This window comes from Protopterus annectens, chromosome 1.part2 (genome assembly GCF_019279795.1).
Source record: "Protopterus annectens isolate FY-2018-M chromosome 1.part2, PAN1.0, whole genome shotgun sequence".
Lineage (NCBI taxonomy): Eukaryota > Metazoa > Chordata > Ceratodontiformes > Protopteridae > Protopterus > Protopterus annectens.
Window position 1 is genome coordinate 687599994 of NC_056727.1, and position 20807 is coordinate 687620800.

Sequence of the window (20807 nt, forward strand, 5' to 3'; positions counted from 1 at the left end):
ATTATTTTATAACCTTGCAGACATGATCTACTTCCTCTATACAACTTGTCTCTAATCAAGTATGTATGTTCCTCTATTTTATGATTATACTTTACTGAGTTTTATTATGTAATATTACTAATACAATGTATTATGGAGCTTTTCTCCCCAGGCCTCCACTGAAAACGGGCTCCTTGAGCCTAGTGGACCTCCCCGGTCATCAAACTGGAAATAAATAAATAAATAAAATAAATAAGAGGTCAATTTCATGGACGCACTGCATAAAGACTGGAGGGTGGCCAGCTGCAAAGACCAACAACCTCCTTTCTGTTTCAAAAGTTTGAGTATCTCTCTGAATGAATCATCCTCAAAGGATGATCATAGGGGATCCTTCCTGCTTCACTGAAGTCGGTGTCTTTGGTCAGTGACTCTTGTGGAGAGTCCAGGTGTCTCCTTTTACACAACCACTTCCGAGAGAGCTGTTTGATGGGAGGCTCCGGAAAGGACTCAAAAGTGTCAGCAGTGTCCTGAATGAGGACAACCTTGAGACATGACCAGACTGGCTGTCCCGATAGGACAAGATGAAAGGACCCAGCTTCCACAGTAGACAGTTGGGTTAAAGGTGGACCAGAGCTGGGTAAGGATGTCTTCTCCATCAAACAGGAGAAAGCTCTCTCCACTATCATGAAAGCTGAAGCCATGGTGCACTTCAATCCTCTTCTCACTGGATCCAAAGAAGCCTGTAAGGATCCCCCAGATCCATCCACAAAGCAGATGTTGAAGCAGAGCTGTCTAGCATCGAAGCTGAGAAGGAGGTATGGCTTCAAGAGCACTGGAGTTTATTCCAGAACCCCCCTGGATCCAGCACAGATGCTATGGCACAGAGATCCTTCTGAATCAGATAAGGTCAAAACCAACTGTGTCAGACAGTGTTGGAGTTGAGGAAATGCAAGTCTTTGGATCCAACGTAGACATACTCAGAAGTCTCAGACTGAAATCTCCAAAACCACCTGATGGATCATAGTAGGAGTTAATGACTGGGGTTGTATAGTGGAAAGGCTCACAGGTCCAATGAGAGATGGAGAATGTAATACACCCAAATGAATCCGAATTCTGAGAAATGTTCTCATCATCCCATCGACATCTGCTTCTGACAGGCTCCTGGAGGACCTGAGGGAAGACGAGGTTGATGATGGATAGGAAGCTCTTCAAAGTGCGTCTTGAAGAAAAGTGAAGCCTTGAAGAAACTGGCTACAGTGAAAACCTAGGTGATTTAGACCTGGACTTAGTTGGATCCGAATGAGAGGATGGATCTAAAGGTTAAGTTGTGGTTGAAGTCAATGCCTTGTGATGTACAGATCTAATATTTTAGCTTCCTTCTCGGGCCCGGGGGGGCCCAAAGAAGTTGAGTGAGGAGAGCTATCAAGAGCGCTTCCTCGAATCTTTTGAATTTTCTGCTCTTCTCCTGAATATTTCTTGAATGAAGGAGCTCCACAGGCAGATGAAGAAAACAGAGGACCACCTTCGAGGATTAATTTATTTGTTCTGTCAACCAAAGCACTATCATTGAAGCTAGAACAAATAGCACAATTAACGATAAGATGGCCTGAGCCTGACAATAGACACATTGAGAATAACAATCAGAATTAGGAATTTTGTGTCCGCAAGTGGAACACTTTTTAAAACCAGTAGGTTTTTCTGACATAGTAGACAAGAGAAAAGTTACAGAAAATACCAACAATGCTAAGTATTAATACCTAATTACAGGTAAGAGAAAAAAAATACCAGCAATGTTAAGAGTAAGATGTCCCACAGGGGTAGCCACAACAAAAGCAAGGGCTTAAAGTCCAAATGCTAAGCCCAAACAGGAAAAACTAGTTAAAATATATACATTTTTTTGTTTGTGTGTGTGTGCACATATATATATATATATATATATATATATATATATATATATATATATATATATATATATATATATATATGTATACACATATACACACACACACACAATGTATATATATATATATATATATATATATATATATATATATATACACATATATATATATATATATATATATACATAACACATACACACTCATACATGCACACATATACATGAGTAATAAAAATGGATTATCATAAGGAGAAGGAAGAAATACAGAAAACTGAAGAAAAACTTGCACTTATCCAAATTAACCTGCTCGATCTAACGATGACCACGTCTCATCTCTGAAGCAGCAAATGAAATCTGAGGTATCTCAGGAGTAGATGGGGGATTACGAGTAAGGGGTGAAGCTCAAACTACGGCGCCTAAAGCCTATCAAGTGACCGAGGACATATCTGACAGTGGATCTGAGACCCATCAGTTGAGGAATGGATGAAAAGAGAGAACATCAGATCTGGCAGTTCTCTCATGGCCTGAATAACAAATCAAGCAGTCTGCTTTTCTGTAATTTGGTAGGGGGTTCTTGGATGCACTCCCAGAAAGTCCCTTACTTCATCCCGTTGACACCACTGCTAGATCCGCAACAGGGTTTGTAAAAAAAAAAAAAAAAAAAAAAAAGGAGCTCATAAGATTCTAGCATCTTGGAGAAGCGTAATAAATCCAAAAGGCGTACACATATTTGGAATACCAAACAGCTTTAATCCTGGTACCTCGGCATTTCACCTTCAAGGGATATCAACATATCAAATTCTAAAGCTTAAATATACTAAACAATTGTGTTTCAAAATTTGTCTATACATCCCACTTTTAAAGTAACCAGCGCACATTATACATAAACACATCCCTTAGTCATGTATACATTCTGGGGTACTTCAAGAGAGGAGGGGCCAGAAAATAAAATATTTTATGTTACTAGGTTTAGTCCCTTTTCAGACACACTCAGAGAGGTGGTTACTAGGTTATGGTCAATAACAGCTGATGATAAACTCAGCACTTTTATTTCCACAACATATGTCTTTCTTTTGATATATTTTTAAACCTAAAAGAATTGTTGGACTACCCAATTTACAATTGGACCCAGAATAGTTCATTAGGGTCTTTTCCTTGTAGGAGATGCAGTGTGTGCCACAGAATCAGAAATGTATCTAATACTATGATCAATGAGCACGGATTTGTCTCTCAAGCAAGGCTTGTCAATCACGTGGTGTTATATACATTCTGGGTTGTGGCATCTCACCTACTTTGGCAACCTCGAGCTTGGTCAAGAGACCAGACAAAAATTTCCTAGGAATCCTCAACATCCCTCCCCTCCCCTTCAGATGATTATCCTAATGTATCTTCAGGAGAACAGCCTGGGAACCAGCTAACAGAGAGGCATGTGATGGGCTTGCCTTACAAAAATCCTTGCTATATAGGCCTACACTTAACTATCTTTAAGCTGAACTTTGCACAATACTGACAATTACTAACATTATTCTGTGGGCCTAAATGAAACAAGCAATGTGAATGAAACTTTTTGAGGGTAACCTGCTTCTCACAACAAAGATGTATTAAACAAGAAAAAAATGTCCACAATGCGGTACTTATTTGAAGTCGGTTTGAACCTCTGGTGATTCAAGCCAACAGATGGACTGACAAAAACAGTGCCGAGTATCAGACTACATGGGAAGAAAGAACTGAAGAAGGTGTTGGCTGATGCCTGCTTTATACCCTGACATTTGTCAGTTCACACAGATGTCTACTGACTGGGGAAAAAGAAAGACTTCTGCATTTAGGCAGGCTCCAGGTTTCTGCATGGCAGGAAGACCCCAAGAATCAGTACAGCAACACTGACTACAATAAACATCTGACTGACTATTTAGGTGTCAAACAAGATCTAAGGGCAAATGGAGCAAAGGGAATCATAGGACATTTTCTGAAGGAGCACAAGGAGAAGGCTGGATTCAATCCAAAAAGTGGCTCAAGTCCCAATAGTCAAATCTGAAAGAATGAATGAAATACAATCCACATAATCCACAGGGACTTTCAAATTAGAGGCCATCCACAAAAGGGCTTCAGGCATTGTGGGCATAAAAATATGTATACTCGTTGCAGGGAAAACCCACCCTGAGGGAGCTTAAAAGAGAGTCCTGCACTTCCAGCAGTCCTGAAGAAAGGATCACACAAGCTTAAGATAGGTGCATGCTGGATATGAACTTACCAGAGTAATTTTTTTTCTGGCTTTGAGATTCGAGATTCATTAGGCACCTTAAACAGTGGACTTTGAACTCTGGCCACACAACCAAGAAACAACTGTTCAAGTCCTTTAAAAAAGTCCAGACTGCGTAATTGTTGACAATACCTGTTAAATACAGCTGTGATGGGGCAAGCTTGCCATAACCTATGACTCAGAAATAATTTCTAATTATTTTAAACCCCAAAGGGAGTATGTGCAATACCATGGAAAGAGTATGTATGCTTAGTACAATTCAAAGTGGAAAGGAATGATAACAAAACAGGGGGAATCTCAAGAAACAAGCAGAGACTAGGACTTTGGATGCAGAACCTTAAGGAGAATAACAATAATCATACGGAATATTACTTTCATAAAGTAGCAGAAAGTATTCTGAAAACTAAGCCAACATGGGAATAGAGAAATGAGATTCTGCCGATAAGGATGACTACAATTAGGGATACAAACAATAGGCAAGAAAGGACTTGAATTTACTGGAGAAAACTGGCAAAGGAACCAAGGTACTGCGTGCAAATAATTACAGAGGGAAAGGTAATAGAATAGGAAGAGGTCAACTATTTATTTGACTGCAGGCTAGAGATTGCCTTCCCTATCAAGGATTGCTATCAGCAAAAGACCAGCACTGGTAGAGTTTTTAGTAGAATTTAGAACAGAAGTTGCTGTTAAAAAAGGAATAATAAGTAGAGCATGTAAAATATTCCATGATAGCTGTAAGAATCAAACAGAGGATGTTAGAAAGAATTGGGAAGAGAGATTGGATAAGCAATTCACAAATAAATGGTAGGGGGATATATGTAAGACTCCCAAATATGCAACAAAGTCCAGAAGTTTAAGATATTTGCTTGGAAGTATTTACATAGGTATTTTTATACCTTAAGTAGACTCCAAAGACTTTTTACTCGAGTAGATAGCAAATGTTGGAGGTGTGATAGGGAGGTAACTGGGAACATATTTATGGGTGTGTAATGAGTTGACAGACTAAAAATTCACTGCAGACTACTTTATCAGAAATACTGGATAAGCAAACTGGTATAAATAAGGAAATTATTTTTTGAGTTATGATGCAGAATTGGAATTTCCGAGACATAGTAAGGCCTTTCTGAGTCTAATTATGGTGGCAGCCAACAAAAGCAATTACTAGAAAATGGAAATCAAAGTATAAAACAACTGTACTAGAAGTAGCGAATATAATAACAGTGATAAAACAATTGGAAATGGAATCTTAGAAAGGGTAGAAGCAAATTACATAGAAAAAAATGGGAATTGTGGGAACAATACATGCAGAAAAATGTTTTGGTGGAGGAATGAGGCTTAAAAGATGACAGGATTAGAATTAGCTATGTAATGTTTGACTGACAATGACTGGATAGATAATAAGTGATGTATCTCTGCAACTAAAAATAAGTCAATGTGGTTTATTTTCATTTATACAAATGAATGATTGCTTATGTCATCAGTGATAATTTAATAAAGATTTTTCTTATTTTAAGGAGAAAAAAAACTGTATATGTTCAGCACAGCTGGTAGGCATGCTACAAAGGATGCTGTATTCCAGATCTTGACCTCAAGTCAACCTTACAATATCATCCGAAGACACCACAGCTCAATTATGTCCTTTCTGGCTTTTCATCTAATCAAACTTTAGTCAGTGACAGCATATATGCATGAAAAAAATATCCCAGTAAACATGCTTCAGTAGAAAAGATTTTCTGGCAGCAATGCCTGAAATGTCAGTGTTTATGATTTCAAATGCCACAATGATGGCCAAGCTTTTTTCCAGTTAGCTACACATCATTCACACATAGATCACATCTCATACCAAGGCCCATTCCCAACCCAAGTGCTATGACTATAGACACCTTGTTAAACTTCCCAGTTGATATTAAATTCATTAGAGTACTTATGATTCCCTGTGAGGATCCCCCAATCTGACTTAAGATGGGACTCCACCTCTACCCCGCTGCCACCACCAGCACGAGTGGAATGCAGGTTCTAGGTAATCTGCAAACAACCTCAAGTTGATTGCTTTCATAGTTAAAAGAATCAAAGTCACCTCAATTTTCAATCTATTACACCTGGAGGATTAGTAAACAACACAGCACATCACCCCTTTTACCCAGCACAGCAGGCTAACACTAGAGGATAAGTGAATGTATTTTCACAATCAGAGGTCACTGTGTGTTGTAATTCAATTCTCTCCAACTGGACATAGAAGCTTCCAAAAGGTAGCAAAACATACTGCCCCTAAACCTGCAGTACTGAGAGATCATACTTGTTCTGATGAACAAAATGTTTGACAGTAGAAAGGCCAGTTCCCTCTTCAAAAAGAAACTGGCAATAAACTGCATACAAAAAAATCAACTCTAAATTAGCAAAACAGATCACCATTTTAATGACAGAGGGAACAGAAGGTACAACTTGCAGCCACTGGAAAGTGATTGCAGGAAACAACCCTTCTACAGTTTGTTACTGACAATGATGTTGGTGGCATTCTAGAAGACTTGCTAAAAGACTGGCAGCAATTGTAAATGTGATATCACTAAAAAAGCTTTTCCTAATCAATATGGTCAAACAAAATTCCAGGAAACAGATTGTAAAACCACAGACTTCAAATAGTTGCTTACCTTGCTCCTAATAGGTGTGCCCTTTTGTGCATTCAGCACAGGAGTACATGCAGAATGGCTGACACTTTCTTGATCTGACTGAGAGCTATGCTCAGAGACCTGAAAATACAGCAAAATTAACTTTCAGAAGTGGTTGGTCTTAACTTATAAACAGAAAGCAACTTAGCTCTTAACCCATGACTTATGGTCCTCACTTTCCAAGGCTGGGGAACTTGAAGTAATCATATCATGGTTACATATTCACACTCCTGATTCTGGACAAGGTAGCAGAGATTCTTTACAATTCCATATCATCTTATTCTGCATTAATAATCTGGTTAATAGCCCTTGCTATCCAAGGAGGCAATAAGGTCCAAGCCACCAAGAGCACCACTCTGAGAGCATCCAAACATGACGACTAATATCCTTACAGGATGCATCACCTGGCATCCTCAATAATGAATTTTTATTCTTGGATTAGACGCTCCGTAGCAATGGAAAGAGTTGGGATTGGTTCATGAGTGAATTTCAAGCTTAAACTGTGTAGCAAATGCTGTTATTGCATAGGGAAGGAGGGTGAAGGTAATCAGAACTCAAAAGAGAAGTCTGTTGCTAGGGCCTGACATGTAAATGGGATTTCCATGTAAACAGGATTTCCTTTATAAATAAACATATATGGATTAGCTTATGAATTAGCTTTCATATACTATAGCAATACTTAATAATCAGACTGCTAAATTTTAGTAATACAGTGAGAGTTGTTGTACCAACCCAGACACTGAGGACATACTGCATTCCATTAAGATGCACCTGGATAGTCTTGCGTTTTTTCCACTTGAACACAATATTGCTGTCATGTACAATGTTTGAAATTCAGGCTTACTGAAGGAGCCCAAAGCAGTTTACTATGGAGAGTATATTTTCATAGAGGAAATGGTGTAATCTCATTTATCTTTTTTTTCCAATACATTATATTCAAAATTAATTAGTCAGGAGTGAAAAGCATTAAGCACAGTAAAGATGCAATCTATGCATGTACCACTGTTCAAGTCATGGTCATTGAATGTGACCTGTTTAAGTCCACTTGGATTAAAGCCTTTGCTGTAATTTACATAGCTTTTTATATGGAAAATAGAGAAGTATTTATTGCTTGCTATTGCATGTACAACTTAGATGTGATAAAGCTTTGACAATGGTAAAAGAACTCATATTTTGATTTAAGTTAAAAAATCTTGGTTTAAATAAGCAATACCATCTTGAATCTTATTTTCTTATTTTTAATAAGAATGCAAAGTGATTACAACATGAATCATGCATAAGACGTTTTGCCAAGAATGTATTTTAATAATTTGAAGGCTGATATCAAGAGTAATTGTTTCTACACAATTAGTTTTCCCTTTTTGCATTTGCTCTTCTTTAAGGAAAGTGTTCACTACCCTTAAAATATATATACACACACACACACAATACACGCATTTATATACATGTATTACACATTACACACACAGACACTATACATACATGTATGCATGCGTGTGTGTATGTGATACATTTACATGGTCACTTGCATTATTCATCACATTGTTTTTGTTCTTATAGCTGATAGTGAAACTGATCATGTGCGGAGTTCTGGATCATAGCTCAATGATGTCAGGAAGCTATTTACTCCACTACTGTGCAATCTCAGAGCTCGTACCCTTAGAGATGCAAGGAAAGAGCAGGGTGCTGGGTATTTGAGAGGAGATGTTGTGTCTTCAACAATACTTTTAATGTGCTTTTGGCACCTTTTAATTCTTAGGAAAGTTAAACTTGTGCAACCAGGAAACAGTGCTGAAATAACCTGTTTTTTTACATTCTGCACTGTTAAGAAATGTAACGTTTATTTGGTTTTGTTATGTAGCAATGTGAGCATTTTAGAGGATATTTAATTTATGTTACTTGTATTTTATGGTTTTGATTGGTCAAAACTCAATGAGTAGGTTGAGATCACTTGAGTTCCGACTAGTTGGGTGCTCAGTACAGTGAAATATTCTTGTGTGTACGAGCATGTGGCCGTGCCCCCATTTGGATTTTAGTGAATGAACTGCAGTCATTTTTGAGTCGTATTCTTGCTTTGCTTCTGTTTTCTAAGACTTTGCATATTAAGCCTTTTATTATGTGGCAAATGAAGAAGAATGTGCAGCATTTTGCTGCCTTCCTCTTCACTGCTCCTGTCATATATCCTGTTGAAAATTAGGTTTCCAGGACTTTATATATCAGATGAGATCTTGTCAAGTGTGTACATACAGGCCAAATAACTTTTTCTACTGGCGATAGTGGTTCCCAAGCCAATACTTTACCTGCTGTCTTGGTCATTTTGTCAGAGATTAGTTGCTTTCTATTAGATTATCTGATATGAGGGTACCCAGTTCCATTATTTCTTTTTACTTCTGATGTTGCTGATGCACCACTAACTGTGTACTCCCTTTGACAATGCTGCTGATTGACACTTTGGACCTTTACTGTACATTGTTTTTTGTCTGAATCCAAGTACTTTAGTTATCGTACTCATACCAGTTTTTTTTTTTTGTTTGTTTTTTTAATACATCAGTAATTTGCCTGGTTCACCCTTAAACTGTTTTGTATCTGTTGTGTGGTACTGTCACTATTTGTGGCATTTTCTGTGGCATTCTGACGAGCCTTGTCCAAATGTTACTATCAGCAACACATGACTCTTTAATGTAGCTCATTCCTTGGGTGGTTGCACACTGGACTTGATAATGAGCTTGTTTGCCGGCTTAGCTTTAAAATGTTATATCACCATGACCTACACTTTGCCCACCTTTGCCATTATTATTATTATTATCAGCAAAATCTCAAAACAATGTTGCTGTATGGCTTGGTGCTTTACTGAATGAAGCTCATTCCTTGACCGACTGGACAGTGGTCCTGCTAATTTAAACATGTCTCTGCCAATTTTCTTCTCATTTTGTGGAAATTATATTTTTGGCAACACTGTGGTATTATTTCAGCCCAAACCAGAACTTTTTCTGATGTTATATTTGGGACAATGGGATTTAAATCATTTTGGATCTGTGACCCGTATGTTCACAGAGTAGCAAAGATTTGTATGAACTGTTGAACAACTGGGACTGGAACCTGTTTTGTTTGTTCACACAAGAGGTTTATCATTACATTTCTGCCATAGCTGCAGTCGTAAAAGATGAGATGATTCACAAAGCCGCTCCAAAGGGGAGAGGCAGTGTGTGAAAGATAAATCTAGCCATGGTTCTGGACACGATATCGAACTTGATGTGGTTTAAGAATGTATGCACTGAGGACAATGTGGCTGCCCTAAGAATGTCCTGAGTACTTACTCCCACGATGAATGCAGTAGTAGCCTCCACACACTTGCACAAATACAGCTCTGCAATACCTTGCCATGAGCCTTACAGCAACAGAAATTGCAATGAGCTTTTTTTTTTTTTTTTTTTTTTTTTTAATAGAAATGGCATAATCTCTTTCTTAGCAGCAAAGGAAATAAATTGATTCTAGCCTAGTATCCCATCCACTGAGTGTAGGATTCTCACCCCCCCCTTAAATCTAAGGTTTTGGAAAAAAGACAGGAAGCTGCTTGGCTTGATTTAAAGAAACCAGTAGTTGGTGCCTGTGGCAAAATTATTCAGTCTCTGTTGAAAACTAGCTCTTTGCTTATCAAACCCCAGAGCTCAGATATCTTCCTTCCTCAAATAAGGGCAAGGAGGAAGAAGTTCTCTAGGTATTGAACCACAGGAGTATGGCAACTACTAGCTCAAAGGATGGAAAGATTAACCTCTCTAGAGTGAAGTTCAAGACCCACGCTACAGTAACTTCTGTTCTATGGGGCCCATGGTGATTAATGCCCTTCAGGAACTGTTCAAAAGAAGGTCTTGATGCTTTGTGTGGGTGGGTAGTCCTCAATCAAGCAGGCAGGCTGAAATAGCTGGCAAATGTATGTTCAATGAAGCATAAGCCAGGTCAATGGCAAACAATTCAGAAACGTACTGTAGAACCATCTATTCATATCTACCAATTTTGAGCCAGTTCTTCAATTACTCAAGGGAAAACTCTGTTTTGATAGGTAAGATTTCCTAACACTTTGCATCCTAATTTCTGTCACAATGATTACTTTGTCATCTGAATGCATTAAAGTTAATCCCTCCATGAAATAACTCTCAGGGTGGGCAGGTTTACACGTACCAAGGATCCCTTGACCTGTTGTCAAGAAGTTCACATGCTGAGGCAGCAGTAATAGTTTCCCTTTATTGTCTCTAGGAGGAGAGCAATGCTGTCTCAGTAAGAAAGGCAATGCCAATATCCTTTTTGGTATCTCCTCCTTTATCTTCTGTACTACCCTGGGGAGCAAGGCTAAGCATACGTAAATCAAATCAGTGAGAAGGCATCCACTGCCCAATCTTGCTTGTGTGGTGTGCTAGAGAAGATTTTCTCAGCTGTCTGATGCTCACAGAAGCAGAATAGTCCTTCTCTAATGCACCCTAAATGTTGAGCTCCAAGAAGGTACTTCTGTCTAATATCCATGCGTGGTCTGCTATATTCCTGCTTAGCTGGTTGCTCACAAAATTCTCCTTGGTAGGAATGTTAAGTAGCTCCCAGAATCTTCTGTGCTTTCCATGTCTTCCTTCTAAATGTCCACTGTAAGCTTGAGATAGGTGTGGACCACTCACTGTTTAAGTACATTACCACCACAGTGCTGTCCATTATCAACTGCATTCAGAATTCCTGGTTTTCACATAAGGTTGAAAGCTTTGAGGAGCAGGAAAGCTAACACTTTCCTCTAGATTTAGGTTCCTTGTCCTCTCCTTGGGGTTCCAAGTTACACTGGAGTCCTCCATATGGACCCCCAGCTGAATCGGATGTACCTGCAGTTAAGGCATGTTTTTAGGGAAGTTGCCAGAAAGGAGCTCCTGGTTCATTTGAAATCATGGTGTATAACTTACAGCTCCTGCTTCACACAAGGTAGCAAGGGGATGGCATATTCTATGGTTTGGCTGCACTGTTGCCAGGTACTTCTCAAGAACTACTGGAGCTTTCTTATACAGTGTCTTGCTAGTGGCACAATTTGGATGGTACAGACCACGTAATCTAAAATTCTTAGAAATTCTGGAGCTGTGACATTGATCAATAATGTGTCAGGAATTCTACATTTTTCTGAGTGAGGGAAGCAGTAACCTCTATAGTACTTAGTGGACCAACAGCAATGCCACTGACTTGGTAGGCAATTAGACTGAATTTTGAAGGATTCAAAGAGAATCCAGATTCTAGATACAATCTAGGATGTAACTCAAAACCCTCTGTAGCATCCCCTGGGACTGTACCTGAATGAGGTAGCACCCAGGTAAGGTATATATCTCTGTGGATGCTCTTGGTCCTCCAGAGTGCAGTTATTGCAGCCAGGTCCAAAGGGCAAGGAGGTAAACAGAGCGAGAATGAACTCCCTGCTTTTTATTTAAATCTGAAACCTCCACAAGAAAGCATGTACCTTAAGCAGGTCTCTCAAACTGTGATTTAAAGTGTCTTCTGGGTGTTTTGATTCCATGAGGATGTGGATCACCCACACAAAAATGCTTCAGCCAGTGTCCCACTCCCACACAGTGACTGCTTCACCCACATAAGCAAATTTCATACTACTCCCTTGATTATCTGTCCTCAGTTTGCAAGGCTTCAGGAGTACTTCCAACCCCAAAACGTCAGACACACAGCTCTGAGTTCAATGGGCCTGTCAAAAAGTTGTTTTTTCTCAAACTCCAATGGCTCTGCACAATGTCTAAATGATGCTGTACTTGTCAGCTCTCTAGCAATATGCCCTATGTCAGGGTCTGGGTCTGGGGCTGGGGAGGGGGATAAAGGGGAAAAAAATCAGTCTCCAACTTAAGGTAGGGAAAGATCAACTGAATGAAGGAGCAGAGGTAAGGGTCTGACAGAAGGAGAAGATCTAGGAAAAATTATAACTATGCAGCCGCAGACAGCAAACTGTTCATAAGAGGACTAACATCTGTGGTCAGGCCAATGGAACTGTAAACATTTTCTCTGCCAGCAGCTCTAAAACGGGTTATAAAAGGTGGACAACCTCACCTGTGTGATGCAACCCAAGAAGCCAGATTCCAGTGTTCACAAGTTGCTTCCAAGAGGAGGAAGGCAAGAGTAGAAAAGGTAATAGAGTGGGATGAGACCAGGCAGAAGTTTGTGCCACAAGTATGAGACTGCCTTTCCTGCCAGGAATTGATAATACAGGCAAAGGTAAGGGGACAGGGGGGATTGCTAAGCGAAAGCACAGATCTGGTAGAGTGTTTAAATGAGTCTAGAACAGAAGCTGCAGATATAAAAGGGATAATTAGTAGGGCATATAAAACATTTCACGATAACTATAACAATCATTCGGTGGAGGTTAGAAAAGATTAGGAACAGAGAATGTAAAGGGAATACGTAACGGAACAAATGGAAGGCACCTGTAGAGGACCCAAGCATAAAACAAGGCCCAGAAGATTTACAATTTTTGCTTGGAAGTGTTTCTATAGCCAATTTTTTACACCCTAAGCAGACTTCAGAGAATTTTCCCCAAGTAGACAGCAACTGCTGTAGGTGTGATGGGACCAAGACAGAGGTTAATGTTTTTGGAAATGTAAGGAGCTGGGCGACTGTAAAGATTCCCTACAGAAATGTTGGGGGAGCAAATGGTTATAACTAAGGAAATGATTATTTTGTGCTGGGATATATGATCTGAACTGTCCAGACATGGCAAGGTCTTACTAAGTTTAATGCTCTTGGCTGCTAAAAACAATTACTAGAAAATCAAAATCAAAATCAAAATCTAAACTAACTGCAATTGAAGTACTGAATATTGTAAAGAAGACAAAACTAGAAGTGGGATGTTTAGAAAAAGGAAGAAGCAAGCTACATTGAAATAAATGGAATTTGTTGGACAATATATGCAGAACCATGTTGTAGAAGATAAGTGAGGTTTTAAAGGAATGCAGCAACTGAGCAATTTATGTAGTAATGGAGAGAAAGATACTTATTAAAAAGAAAACCTGCATAAAGTATGAAAATATTAAAAAAGTGTTTGCTATGATTTGTTTTCCTTTCCTTTCTATTTTTATATATGTGCACATGTCTACAATGTAAGAATTTAATAAAGGCATTCAAAAAAGAGGAGGAAGGAGGAGCTCTGTATTAAGGTGTTTCATGTTGTTGTTGCTGTCTTTCGGCTTTTCCCGGTTAGGGGTTGTCACAGCAGAACTCCGGTCCGCTAATGATTGGCAGTAGATTTTCATGAACGCCGAGGTGCCAGCTTGACGTTCAACCTTCAACGAAGGCACACCCATTTACGCATGTTTTTCAAATGCCCACCCAACCACGGGGAGGACATGCAGACTCCACATAGAAGGCACCCCCCGCACTCCAGCCGAGAATCGAATGGGTATATTTGCAAAAATAATTTTTTTTGATTTTCTGTTCGAATACCCCCTGATTTTATGAGGATTGGTAGGACAAAGAACCATGTAAAATTTAAAGCTTTAAACTCTAAGTGACACCTCAGTTCACTTTAATTCTGAGATTTGTTACATTTTTTTTCCAAATTGCGCCAATAGAAATTAAATATATTCACAAATCAGTACACAAATGGCAAATATCAGTTTCATGCTGCATCTGAAATTTCTGTTTGTAAATCTGGGCAACAGAAATGTCAACCAGTTCAGGAAAAAAATAAGCCTAGTAAAAATTAACATTCATAGGTAGTAAGCTCAAGTTTACATCAGTTCATTTATAGTACTATAGTGTCTTTTTAGTGGTTCTGTGACTTTGTCGATGGTGTTGCTGTTCCTCATTGAGTCAGCACTTGACAGAAGTCAGTTGCTAATTTGACTGCTTGTTCGGCACAGTCGTTAACAACTCGCAAAACTGTAACAGTTTGTTTCGCAATGATAAAGTCAGGCATGTCACTCCATGCTGCAGGATCAGCTGTTAGGAAAGATGGGTTTATGTTGACAGCAGTGAACAGATTCAGTGATTGTTCTGTTGCAAAGTCAGATAAGCTCATGCCCTGGAAACTGGCAACAGCTTTTGCACTGACTCTTCTTAGATCTTCCTTACTGGGTGGCTTTTTCAAAGCTTCAATAATTTGCTGTTTTTCTCTTTGTCCACACTCAATCTGAGAACAAGGACAGTTCTATGAGATGTTCTCTCAAATACCAAAGGTGTCCCTTGAGTTTTGCAAAGCAACTTGAGCCATCTGGTTGTCTATGGCTGTAAACGACTCTAGTGTCTGCAACAGGCAAAGATCATTGAGTGGAGCACTGCAAGTGTCAGTAGCTGAAAACCATGCCTTAACATACACTGTCACCATGAAGAGGCACATTTGGTGAAAAGCCTGAATTTTATGTGCAGTTAATCTAAACTGCTCCCAGAAGGAGTAGACTTTTAGGCAGTATATGCCTTTTGCCATCCATCTGGCATGATGGAATGCACCAGGTAGACTGAAAGCAAATGCTTCACCTTGTGGTTTGTCATCGAGAATGAGCAGTGACAGCTTGAGAAATTCAAGGTAGTCATCACGAGGCTGTTTCACACGTCAGCTTGTCTCACAGTAGTGCAACCTCACTTAGCTTCTAAGCTAGCCAGTGCTTCTCACAATCTAACAGCCATCCATTACATCCAGTTTCCTTAACCAGTGATGTGTATGCATTCAAGTCAAGACGTTTCCAGTATTCTTTAAATCTTCTAAAAACTGCTATTTGTGGTTCTGAAGATGGGAAGAACATGTCAAACACTGCGTAGAAATAATTTCTAAAATGTGATGTCGGCATGGTAAAAACAAGAGTAGTTTCTCAAATGCTCGCTAAATCACTGTGATGGCACCTGTGTGCACAACAGTACTGGCACTGGTAGTATCAAAGCACAAACCAACTAGCCATTCTGGAATATCTGGCCAGCTATGCAATGTCTGTGCCACTGCTTGTCCCATCAGCTCAGCAGTGCTTGATGGAAGGTGGGGTATGTCCAGCAGTTTTTCAGTAGTGCGACCTGTAACAACAATTGGCATGGAATCAGCAAATTCTCCATCACCTTGAGGTAACAGCTTCCCATCAAAATGTGCGACAAGGGGTGTTGATGGCTGAAAATGCTTCTTTACTTTCTCGGCAATGGATTATCATGCAGCTTTCCTTGCTCTGTGTATTGAACTTGTGGATATGACCAAATCATTTACGTCAATGCCAGCCACTTGCAGCACCGGTGCAACTATATGCATCGCTTGACAAGAAGTTATTCTTGTGTGGTCCAAGCTGGCAGAAAAAAAAGAGGATCATCCATCAGTCGTCGTTTTTTGAATACCGATTCAGGTGATCCTGTATCTACTGTGCTCACTTCCTTTGACAGGCTGTATATACCAGTTACTAAATTCTGGTGGTATTTTGACATGTTTGCTGCTGCATCATCTTCATTTTCATGTTCACTACTGTCTTCTGCCTCTGTCAGCTCTCCAGCATCTCTGACTGTTTCTTTCATCGGTTATCTTTGCATTTAATTTATTTTTGTAGTCGTTTTTCCTTTCTGTCCATTCGTTTTTTTTAATTCAATGTCCTCTCTACCAATTATCATTTTTGTCTGTACGTTGATCTTGTAGAAAATCCCAGTCTTTTTGAGTCTTTATCAATAATTCTGCATCAGCATGCCCTACATCAAAAAGCTTCAAAAGTGCATTGCTAAAATCGGTTTCTGAGACTGTGTACCTGACTGGCGCTGCTTCTTATTCTTGATTCTAGAATGCTTCTCATACAGACTTTTGAGTTTTGCCACTGCATTTGGCTTCTGCGTTGTACGTATGCTAGCTAACTGCCATAACTGCAGAACTTCATCAACAGCATTTGAATAACTCGCTAAAAGAGTTAACTTGTTGGTTTTAAGATCACAGAACAGGCTGCGTAAAACGTGACTGTTGGTTGGAAGCCGATTTGAGCAAGTTGAGATATTAAGGGGCAGGTAACTGCTGGCCAACAAGCCAGACATCAGTAGCAGCTCTGGTTGACTTTCTCACTGAGCTCATGGTTCACCATTAGGGGGACTGGGCTCTGTCAATTAACACTGCCAGCCACACGTGCAGAAACTATATGAATTGATAAATCATCAAAAAGTAATTAAATACAATGTTTCACTCTGCACAGTGTAAACAGGAAACAGCATAGAATTTTGAACAATGAAAATAGAATTAAATAGTGCGCAAGGCTTTAAATAAGTAAAGCAGGTTACAGGAGGTTATGGAAGCTCAAGTAAAACTGACTGGAGATAGATCAATACAACACTGGAATGCAATTAGCGGTACTGGAAACAGTGTGGCTTTTTACATGCTGTGAGCTGTCACTTGAAGTTAGACAATTCTAAATTTTTGCATACATACACAACTCACCAAACCTCACATTTCATAAACCTATGCAAAATGATTAGAGAAAATCATTTTTTTGAAACACCCTACTCTATATGTAATCCAAAACTGCTTCTGTAAAGGAAATGTGTCACAGCTGAAGCAGGATGGACTACTACCAAATGATACCAATCCCAACTGACATCAGCCAGGCAAAGCCCAAGCTAGTACCCACTGCCAGGGAGCCCTGGAAAATGGTCTTCTGCAACTAAGCATCCAGGCAATGAAAAATAAACCCATACTGCTGCAGGGATTACACTACAATGATGAACTTCTTTGTAAAGGCTCTAGGAGCACAGGTAAGGCTGAATGGCAGGAACTTGCACTGAAACTTCAGCCCATCTAATGCAACTTACAGAAACTGCCTCTGAAGCTTTCAAATGCTGATATTTCGGCAGACAGCCATCACATTTATTAGTGCCCTAAAGAAGCAATGGTCTAACAAGGCGAAACTTACTATAAATATATGAAGGTTAAAACCGCATATATTCAGACTCTGGTGAGAATCCCATGAAGAGTTGTGACAAACATTTTGGCAAAAACAAACAGTGAATTCTCCTACAACTCCTACAAACTGACTGGTCTGTCAGACAAAACAATATGCTGGATGTAGCCCAAAATGATCTAGCAACTATTCAACACTGATTGGTTTTGCCAGAGACAGCAATGCTAGATGCAATGCAAACAGTTTTAATATGGTAACTGGTTCCATTTGGCTGGGCTTCACTGAGCTGGGCAGCCACACTCCTGCTGTGAACTATTATAAAGTACAGTTTTGTACCTACCATAAATGTAGATGTTCGAAGATCCACATTGCTGCAGTCCTTACACTTGGGTAGTCCGCTGTCCTCGGTCGGCCCGAATATCAAAGTATAAGGCTGACGTCGGTCAAGGCGCATTAGACTGACATCAGGACGTCAGGGTACAAATGCGCATGACCGACGTCATATCCTCAGTCTTTTCTTGCCCCAGATGTCAGAAGACCCTAACAAGAAAGGTCAAAACCCAAAGACAACAAACCAATAACCAACCACCCTAGCACTAATAATATGTACAATATATACAATATACACAATATTTACAATCCAACCCACACAACCGCCTCTAACTACAGAGGGGAAGGAGGGAGGGTAAATTGGACTGCAGCAATGTGGATCTTCGAACATCTACATTTATGGTAGGTACAAAACTGTACTATGTTCTTCATCTCACATTGCTGCAGTCCTTACACTTGGGTAGAATCCCAAAGCAGAGGTAAGGGAGGATGGCACAACTATAAAGAAGCAGGAGCTGCCAAAATGCCCTGTAAAATAGCAGTGGCAAAACCAGCCCTAGATTTAGAGTAAAGTGGAAGGTGATAATGCTTAGAGAAAGTATGCACAGAACTCCAAGTAGCTGCCTCCAAGATATCTTTAGTTGCCACCCCCCTTAAAAAAGCTGTTGAAGTGGCAGTAGCCCTAGTGGAATGAGGCCTAATCCCCGCTGGAACCTCCTTGCCATGATGGGAATAACAGAAAGCAATGCAAAACCCAATCCACTTAGAAATAGTTTGTTTTGACACAGGCTTGCCCTGAGAACTCAAAGCAAAAGAAACAAATAACTGCTGAGACTGCCTGAACCCTTTAGTTCTGTTCAAATAATATCGCAACTGCCTGTGTATATCCAAAATGTGCAAAATCTTTTCCCCTTTATTTTGGGGGTTTGCATAAAAGGTAGGCAAATGAATAGTTTGGTTTAAAGCCACACTAGAAACCACTTTAGGCATAAAGGAAGGATTAGTGCAAAGATACCCTATCCTTATGGAAAATTAAGAAAGGCTCAACTGCCATAAGGGCCTGTAATTCAGAAACCCTTCTCGCAGAGGTAATGGCTAACAAAAAAGCAGTCTTCCATGATAAATATTTCAACTCAGCAGTAGCTGCAGGCTCAAAAGGTTGTAGAGTGAGTTTCTCCAACACAAAATTGAGATCCCAAGCAGGAGTAGGAGCTCTCCGTGGGGGTCTTATATTCTTTGCCCCTCTAAGGAATTGCTTAAACAAAGGATGAGAAAACAATGGTGGGTCACAATCATAGTGAGCAGAAATAGCTGCAGCATGAATCTTAATAGAAGAGAAGGACAAACCTTTGTCCAGTAACTCAGTAAGATATTGAAGAGCCACACTTAAATTAGGCTTAGAAACATCAAATGCTTTTGCTGCACTCCAAAATAAAAATCTCTTCCATTTATCTGCGTACACTTTCCTTGTACTAGGCCTTCTGGCTTCCAAAATAACATTCAAAACTTGCTGTGGAAGCTGAAACCCTCCAGGGTTTAAAACAGAATATGCCAGGCTGTCAGGTGAAGAGAGTGAAGTTTGACATTGAGTAAATGACTGTTCTCCTGAGTCAGCAGGTGTGGAATCGAAGGTAAAGGCCATGGAGGCTCCGCACCAGACTTCTCAGTAGTGGGTACCAATGCTGTCGAGGCCAATCTGGAGCTATTAAAATCATCTTTGGCTTGTCCTGTCTGACCTTCAGAAGTACCTTTGGGAGGAGAGGCAGAGGTGGAAAGGCATACACATGAAGATTGCTCCAATTGAATGAAAGAGCGTCCACTTTCCAAGCTGTGGGATGAAAACTTTTTGTGCAAAACTTTGGCAGCTGGTAGTTCAGTGGAGAAGCGAACAGATCTATGTCTGGAGTTCCCCATGACACTGTCAATTTCTGAAATACATGAGGATCCAATTTCCACTCGTGGGGATCCATAATTTGTCTGCTCAACACATCTGCTAAGGAGTTCTGTGCTCCGGCAGAAACCTTGCCTGAAGATTTAGCTGTAAACTGAGAGCAGTCTCCCACAAAATCATTGCTTGTCTGCACAGAGGATAAGAATGTGTTCCCCCTTGCTTGTTGATGTACCACATGACAGTTGTGTTGTCTGTTAGAACCAACACCTGCCCTGGAAGAAGTAAATCCTTGAAAGCTATTAATGCAAATTGGACTGCTAACATCTCCTTCAGGTTGATATGTAGATGTAGAAGTCTGGCAGGCCACGTGTCTTGTATCCACTTTCCATTTAGATGAGCTCCCCAAGCTTTGTCTGAGGCATCTGTCGTTAGAATCTGACTTGCCTCTGGCCGGGTCACAGAGAGTCCCTTGTTTAGGTGACATTCCTGAGCCCACCACAAAAATTCCTTTTGAATGCAAGGTATTATCTGAATGACAGTGTCCAAATCTTGGCAGTGCTGAGTCCATACATTTTTGAGATACCATTGTAGCTTCCTCATATGCAGTTTGGCATTGGGAAGCACCAGAATACAAGATGCCATGAACCCCAAGGCTTGAAGGACTGTCCTTGCAGTCAGCCTGGACTGATGAGACAATTGATGGAAGTAAAGAGAAAGATTCTTTTGTTTGTCCGGGGTCAAAAAGGCCATCTGGGATGCTGTATTCAGTCTCACACCCAGAAAGCACATGTCCTGAGAGGGTACTAGACTGGACTTTATTTCGTTCACAGAATACCCCAGGCATCTTAGCACTGCTATCACATAGTGTAGATGATGAAGAAGTTCTTCTTTTCCTTGAGCCAGAATCAGACAATCGTCC

At 40.0% G+C, this 20807-nt stretch overlaps 1 protein-coding gene across 1 annotated transcript in view; it reads right to left on the reverse strand.

The window, feature by feature from the left end:
• Positions 1-20807, reverse strand: part of EXO1 (exonuclease 1) — a gene marked incomplete in the record, with an annotated part of 597212 nt that overhangs the window by 115164 nt on the left and 461241 nt on the right. The window contains 1 exon segment of the mRNA XM_044058406.1: positions 6788-6886. Coding sequence (XP_043914341.1) covers positions 6788-6886 — 99 coding nt within the window.